Below are 8,480 nucleotides of genomic sequence, written 5' to 3'. Positions count from 1 at the left end.
ATACATATATGCTATTGTAAGCGTGATTCGAAGTTTCTCCTTCCCAAACATAGGTCATAAAGGTCTTATTTTCGCGGCTGAGTGTCATAACTTTTAATCAAAATCAAATAAATTACTTAATGGAGAATAAACCTTAGCACGTGTATTTTATTGTTCTACCTTGTGAAAATCAGATAAATTACGTTTGAAGTAAAGGCAGATTACAATCTGATGAGTTTGAACATTTTTTATGTTTCTTTTCAGTTATCATTAAACGAGGAAAAGTAATTATTATCCATTGATTTCACGTTTTAAAAAATTGTTTAAATGTCAATAGAACAGTTAAAGGGCCTCAGTGCTGTTTCTGGTACAATAATATATTTCTCGCTTAATATATTATTAAATGGAAATAAAATAAACGTTAGTACATGTATTGAAAATGTTTATTTTCTTGTATTTACTAAAAATTACACTTTTTAAATGTCAGATTTTTTAATTAACAGAGCCAGAATCTTACAAGGCATTAAAAAAAAGAGAAACATTGATGACAATTCTGAATACGAATTTCCTATCGTCAAGCTAAAAGAGTAGACATATTTTTATATTTTTCGGACGAAGATTTTTTTTAAAGAATCAGAGAATACAGCGTTGTCAGATATAAATATGTAGTATCATAAAGGAAGCGAGTCCGTGACAAATCTCCCAAGCGTCAAAGCCGTTTGAAAATTAAAAGAAACACAATTTAAAAAATACACCATTCGCACCCTAAAATTATTCACTTCCTTATTTGACTAATCAATGATTTAGGGCCAGATTTGTGGGTATAATTTTAGGCACTAAGAATTTTTTAAATTCGGGAAATTCATTGATTTCCTTCGACTTCATTCTCTTTATCCCACGAAATCCGAACTCATCTACTTTAACCCGATCGTACCCATTTAAATTAAATACTGCACAAAGCTCATTGTAACGATTCAAAATTCCAACTATGAAACCTTCCTCATCTGCTATTGTACGAAATGTTTCGTGAGTTGGCAACGAGTAATAAATACCCTCTTCGTCTTTCGTTATAAAGCCGTTTGGAAAAATGAAATTTGGGACTACTCTTGCCCCGCGAGGTAGTTGGCGAGCACTACTCGTGGAAGCTTCGTTATGGTAGAGAGGAAGATGGTCGTCGTAAACAAGAAGAGGTTCACCATGGTGAATATGAAGATATTCACCATAATAAGGAGAAAAAGGTTCGCCATTATTAGGAGAAAGATGTTCGTCGTAATGAGGAGAAAGAGATTCGCTACGATGAGGAGAAAGAGATTCGCCACGATGAGGAGAAAGAGATTCGCTACGATGAGGAGAAAGAGATTCGCCACGATAAGGAGAAACAGATTCGCCACGATGAGGAGACACAGGTTCGCCACGATGAGGAGAAAGAGGTTCGCTACGATGAGGAGAAAGAGGTTCGAGAGTGCGTAGGATGGCCTGTGAGCTGAATTCTGTAAGAAGAAATAGGAATCAATAAATTTTAAACTGTTAACAATTAATATTTAGGTATCAGGTTATGTTGTTCTAATGTATACTCTCTACGATGCCTGTGATTGATCAGAGAGCCTCACCGTGGAGACTGGTCGAACCTTATTGGCCAATCTCGTTCCACCAGACTCCACAGTGGGGTGCTCTGACCAATTACATGCATTGTAGAGAATATACATTAGAACAACATAACCTGATACCTGAGTTTCAAGTTAGCCCTGAAGAAGTTGACTGTAAGTTTCACGAAACTTCGGCAAAAATTCATAGTTTTGTACACGATTGAAATCCGAAATATCTCTTTGGATCATATTGAATCATCGTGAAAGCAATAAATCTATTAATTATTACTTACAATAATTTTTGACTACATCACTTTAAAAAATATTATGTTTACAAATGTTCTAAGGTATAAATTCAAAACTTAAGGTTACTCAAGAAAAGAAAACAATTGAACGATTACTTTAAAGAACCCTTTAGTTGTAACAAATGTATGCTTGCCGGAATAAAAGCTATTTTTCTGGCTCCTCATTATTACGAAAAAAAGCCTTCAACTGTTTAAGATAGTTCTCCAAATTATTTGAGCGCCAAAAGGCTGTCGAACAATTTGCGGTCCACTTTCTCGAATAAACGGTATTTATGAGAAGTAAGTTTTATCAATATATGAGTTAACGGTAATTTCCATTAAATATTTTTTATAGAATTAATAACAGATTACACCAAACCTTAAAAACTCCCAAAAACTATGTTTAAACTGAAAACGCTATCACCAGAACTTATCGCTTTGTATAGCAATACTTTCTTCCAGATGTTGATTTTAATCGAAATCCACCTGCTGAAGATATTAAATTTCACTTCGTTATTCTAATAATAAATGCCACCACTTTAAGAACTGAAATAGTGGGAAGAAATATAAGCATAAATGAAGCTATCAAGCAAACATCCGAGATTATAATTATAATATATAAACACTTGCTCCTCAAACTGTCAGCCTACCATATTAAATTCCTCAAAATTATTTCTTAGGACACTCAGGAAATACCTAGTGAAACTCTACTCCGAAAATACCTAAAAATTTAAACCGCGCGGGTATAAAATATATAGAAATAGTGCTAACAAAGGAACAGCAATTCTCATTCAAGAAAATATAATTTTTTTTTAAATAATTTTTTTCTGAAAAACATCTTCTCCTTCGCTCCACTTCAAATCGAACCACAGAAATTACGTTTGCCTGTCAGTTGTTTTTCCCTTAAGCTACTGGAGAAATTGAAAGAAGAATCCATTCTCAGGAATACACGCATTATTACGCCAGGTGTTATGTGTTAATACAAGTTATATTTTTCAAAGTATCTGCATTATCATGAGAGAAATGAAAACCACAGATCAGTGTAGATTTGTTTTCATAACCGTCAAAATAAAATGGAGGATTAAAAAAAATGTTGAATGCAAAGCTCCACTTAGTTTAAAAGGACGTTACGAATTTTTCAGTTATTTAAAGAGTTAACTTAGATCGATAGTGTTGATTTCTATTTTCAGGTTGGTGAAAAGATATCTACACTGACGATTGGTTACCATCTCTCTGAGATAATGCAGATTCCTTAAAAGAAAATATAAAACATCACGAAACAATAAATCCCAAGTATGATTCTTTTCAAGCAACTGCTATAGAAATCAACATTCACGGGAAACCGTATGTACTTGCCTCGCTTTATCAGACTGCCACTCGCGATTTTATTGAAAATTACTATAGAAAAATGTTCAAAATTGCACCCTCGGTTATTGCTGTAGGTGACATCAACGCCAAACATCTGGCGTGAAATGTTAGAATGACGAACGAAATTGGAAAATAACTTTTTTAGTTTATATTTGACAATAGTCTGTATGTCTCCGCATGAAACTCGCATACGTACTTTTGCCGTGATACTAAATATAAGTCAGACCTGAGTGACTTTATAATAAATAAAAATTAATTACTCAACCATGCTACCATTACTATAAATCAAACTAGACTCGCATCATCAACCAATTCTTCTTACTTTCTACACAAATTGTGAAAAATATCAAGATTTACCTTGCTACAACTTTTCAGAAGCAAATTAGCAGACTTTTCCCACGACCTTTGAATCATAATTAAATTTTTCATAGCGCCTTAATTGGAAATTCGATTTTTGGTACCTGTAGACCGGGTTGAAACACGGCGTTTGCATCCCTAAGGTTAAAACATTGTGTTTCATGTCTAGGTTACACAGTTAGGTAGATAGGTAGGTAAATAGGTAGGTTCTACAGCTACCTGAACTCGAATTTTCAATATATTCGCTATGAAAAATAATATGCATTACAAGGAATGTAACTCAACAATCGCAACTCGTGTGAATGCAGCACTCGCTTCGCTCGGGCAGCAAGCTGCATACTCGTTACAATCACTGTGTTCCATCCCTTGTAATGCAACATATTATTAAACCCACGCTCCAGAATACCACCCAAATAGATGAAGCCATTACTGACATAAGAGGTAGCATAAAAACCGCTATTCACACTGCAGTCCCTAAGACTACGTTCAATTACAGGATCAAACCCTCAGCCCTGAGATAGAAGACCTCATTAATACTCGTGATAAATTTTGCAAAACGCGTCGAAAAAATCATCTTTGAAACTAAAGAATACACATGCAACAATTAGAATATAGTAGTCAGATAACTAGAGATCAAGGATGACAAAGTTTTGGGATGGGAATTATGCAGTGGCACACAGGAGAGTGTATGTATATTATACACATATTTTAAGAATTTCGGGCGGGGGGTAGGCCCCACAATCCTCCTCCTCCGGTTACAGCCATGATAAACCGCAAATTAACATTCCCCTACTTAAAAACTCTGATCAAACATTTGCAGCCGGCCCTGAATCAATTTCAAATTTAGCCTTAAAAAAGTGTCCTATCTCTTACCTCACACTTCTTACCATTATCTTCGATACTTGTATTAACCCTGAAATACCACACTAATGGAAATGCGCACAAACCAAGTTTTCAAACAAGTTTCTTTGGTCACCCGGTAAATAGAAAGGTCTCTTCCCACGTTAAATGTGTTCGTCCTTCACTGAGGCATGCCAGGTCAGGCCAAATTTTATTCGCCTTTAACTCTTTGTCAGGTTCGGTTTAAAAGTTTAGCTTGGTGGGAATTCGCTCTAGTTTGGAAGCTTACTGTCGTAAAGTTGGTGCTTGGAAAAAACTTGAATTTCACCAGATTATTCTATCGTAAAAAAGGCAAAGTTTAATATCAACCAACCATCTGCAGATCTATGAGTCTTCTAAATACAATGAGAAAATGTATGACAAAATAATTGTCCAAGACGAATCATCCTATTTATCAATTCATAACATTAAGAATAGAAGATTTTAGAGTGAAAATAAACTACAAAAAATCAGACGAAAACCCATGCCAAGCATGTGTCTCGCAGGGTAGCATCCTAGGTCCTGTCTTCTTCATCATATATGATAATGATATCACCGAGGTTAATTAATCCCTAAAATCCTAGGACTACTGAATTAAGCTCTTGATACTATGGAGGCTCAGGCTGAATTCTGGAAGACAAAATTAAATAAGCCAAAGTTAAATTCAAATCTGTTCTTAGTGAGAAGACTATTCAAAATAGACAAAAAAAGACCACCTAAAATGTTTAACTAACAAATAGAATGAAAAAACTCCATAAAATACCTAGGGGGTAAACTAAATAACGTCCTAATTGGAAGCAGCATATCCAGCAAAATACACAAAGGATAAGCCAGCGGGCTATGTCGCTGCTCAATCCTATTATTATCAATATATAGTACACTCAAGTCTAAGCCCCTATTAAGATTAAGACACCTGTTAGCGACAGTGTTAGTTTTCAAGAGTACAATATTTAGTTTTTCACTGATGGATACGCTTCAATCACGAGTTTTTTTTTGTAAGCATAAGTAAATTAGTGTGTTTCCCCTGCCACTGACAGTTTTAAAAAGGCGTTTAGAACCGATTAATGACAGAAATACGTTATAGGGCTTAAAATGGTTGATGTTTGTGTCATAGGAAGCACAACTATCAAATTATAATAATAACATCTTGAAGCAACCTTTCAGTAAGGCGAGGAAAGAAGAAAAAAGTGAAATTCAACTTAGGAAATCGATCATCCTGAGATATTACGAGTAATTTCTCTTCTAAATCATTATAAAATAAATAAAAGTAACTGAATTTGTAAAGGATGTGTCCCTACGAAGCCCAAAAGTAGGCTTTAATACTAAAAAAATACGTACAGCGATAACAATTTTAAGATGTTTTTTACTTTAGGGATGCTATACATTTTACATATAAAAGCTGATTTATTTAATACACTGATGAATTCACGCAGAAATATTATAGAAATGGCGCGCCGAATTACCATAAGAATCATTCGTGATGCAGAAGAAATGTAAATTCAATCATATTATAATTACAAATATGTATGTATCGCTTTAAAATATCATTGTTTTCAATGGTTTAGCGATGTTTATACAAATTATAAATGCACATGTTTGCTTAAAATTAAACAAATAAGTTTTTTGTTTCTATTTTTATCACAAATACGCAGCTGTCTGGTATTTTGGAATCAAGAATCATTTTTGTTTGGCAAGCCAAAGACTAACAAACTGCTTAAGACTTTCTTGTGCAAACTACTACCAAAGAAAAGTCTGAAATTAAATAGAAGTTTTAAGAAACGAATTATTGTGACACGTCCATTTTTTATGTGAATTTGTGGGAACGGTGAGTTTTCTTTACTGTGTGTAGAGTATATTTAATAGAAAAAGCATGAACGATTTCTTCAAATTACTAGTGCCAAGATATTTTTATAAAAATGAATTACAAAATTTAGGAAGAAGCCCAGTGTAAAATTTACGATAGGCGCGAAATTGGCCAGTCTTGGGGACGGGCACTTCCAATAGTGGACGAGTATTGGCTGCCAAATCTCGTGCAATATTGGTCGCTCATCTTACATCGCTGCTAAAAAATTGCCAGCCAATATTGGTCTAACATAGCCTTGCACCATCATCAGCTATATTTCCCACTGGAAGGTGTTTCAATGCGCATCTGACTGTCTAAAAATGTATGTAAACCCTTCCATGAAGCTTGTGGTTTATTCTAGACCACACATTTTCTATGGAATTTGCGTCTGGGGATTGAGAGGGCCAGTTCAAGACAGTGATCCAATTTTCCTCTTTCCACTGGCTGCAAAGGCGACTGCGATGTTTTGGGTCGTTGTCTTCCTGAAGTACCCATTCTCTATTTACTTGCCCAAACCACTTCTCTGTAGACTTTATCAAAGCCGTTTGATAGATTTCAAGCATTCTTTCGGCGTTTAGATTGCCAGTGAACAAATTCAAGTAGCCAAAAGCCAATTTGCAGAAGCAACCACACACATGGACTTTAACCGGATGCTTAACGCTGCGTTAGACGAATGGTAGATCGCGTACGGACCACGCACGTGGTGTATGAACCCCTACCCAGAACGACGACTCATTTATGAATGGTTCAAGAACGGTTTCAGTACCGTGCTCCTCCATTCATAGCCGGCAGATCTCAAACTGCGTTGTATCGCCTGCAGATTTATATTTACTCCCTTTCTTGCCCAAACTTTTTGGTCTTGTCCCAAATTATAGGCGGGGTGCTTCTCAAAAATCTTGATGATTTTATCCTCCTTTTTTGAGGTCACATGTTTGCTCAACCCGGTCTGGCAAATCGTCAACATTTCCTACCTCTTTATAACGCTACACTCACTTCTTTACAAAGTTCTTTAACTTTTTCATAAAATGCGCAGCCACTGAGAAAGTAATTTTGGGTTCTTTTGGATGCGTGCTTAGAAACACGGCGTCGAACCGATTCGCTTAGGCTACATTCATTGCACAAAACGTCTTTCCCTCGCTTCAAAGAAACGATACGGGGACAAAGCATCTAATGAATCTTAGACTAACCTTCCCTGAGTCCTATACCATACATCACTTATGTTTCGCACGCATGGTTTTCTGGTGGCGCTGATGAAGCTCTTATGGAACTGACTGTAGATACATTGCTGGTGGAAGTAAATGACAGTGATTATGAATACGGTGATGGTGATGAAACTTTCGATCCCAATATTTCTGAACCGTCAAAGGTTTCGTAACATTGTTCAAAGGATGCAGAAGAAGTGAATTTAGAAAACAAATCAAAAGCCGTCGATTATTGGAGAAGCGCGAAACAAAACTACGAACCATAAGCAGTGTCCAGTCTCGTCTTTGAACGTCAGCTACGATGGTGGGCACAAGAAATAGAATTGAGTGGCACTCGGAGATGGAAGCTGTATCAAATTCCAGATTAAATAATAAATACGTTTTTCGAAGATCGCAAAATAGAATTATAATCCACGATTTTGTTTTGCGTCAATGGGAAATAGCAGCATCCAGAAAAGTGCATTTATCACAATTCGAAGCGAGCAGATCTTGGATATTGTGGCAATCAAGGAAATGTTTACGTTCAGTTTTACCTTACACTGAAATTTTTTCGTTTTTTCATCCCTACATTTTAGCAATAATCTTTTTTATTTGCAGATTTAAACAGAAACATAACATTTTATCTCGTAAAATTACCAAATTTGTTGCACGTAAAAGATTAGCAGAAGATAGAAGCATTTTTCAGAAAGCTGACGTATTCGTTGCTGAGTTAAAGCCCTTAGTTTCACAATACAGTATTGTAAGCACATAGAGCGCTGGCAAGAGTGGCTTTCCTTTAGAAAAGACCTCCGGTCGTAGCCTTACTTTTAAAGGATAACGATCGGTCGAAGGACTAGTTAAATTAATTTCAGCTATCACGCACAGTTATACAATTTTACCTGCTGTATCTTCAAATAGAAAATTACTACTAAAACTTCTGGTTGTTTTAAAAGAACCTACTGGAGAATTAGGCCATCGAGTTGTAGCTACTATTTATAAACAG

General features: G+C 35.6%; 1 protein-coding gene across 1 annotated transcript in view; it reads right to left on the bottom strand.

The window, feature by feature from the left end:
• Window positions 1–482: 482 nt before the first annotated feature.
• The window catches only part of LOC117172198, a 19,297-nt gene continuing 11,299 nt past the window's right edge, over window positions 483–8,480 (bottom strand). Inside the window, exon 2 of the mRNA XM_033360034.1 lies at window positions 483–1,469. Within this exon, the coding sequence (XP_033215925.1) occupies window positions 775–1,469 (695 nt within the window). The 3' untranslated portion in view covers window positions 483–774. The remainder of the gene's footprint in view (window positions 1,470–8,480) is intronic.

This window comes from Belonocnema kinseyi, chromosome 1, assembly GCF_010883055.1.
Source record: "Belonocnema kinseyi isolate 2016_QV_RU_SX_M_011 chromosome 1, B_treatae_v1, whole genome shotgun sequence".
NCBI classification, from domain to species: domain Eukaryota; kingdom Metazoa; phylum Arthropoda; class Insecta; order Hymenoptera; family Cynipidae; genus Belonocnema; species Belonocnema kinseyi.
The sequence above is the reverse complement of the archived record's forward strand: the minus strand, read 5'-3'. Positions and strand labels throughout refer to the sequence as shown.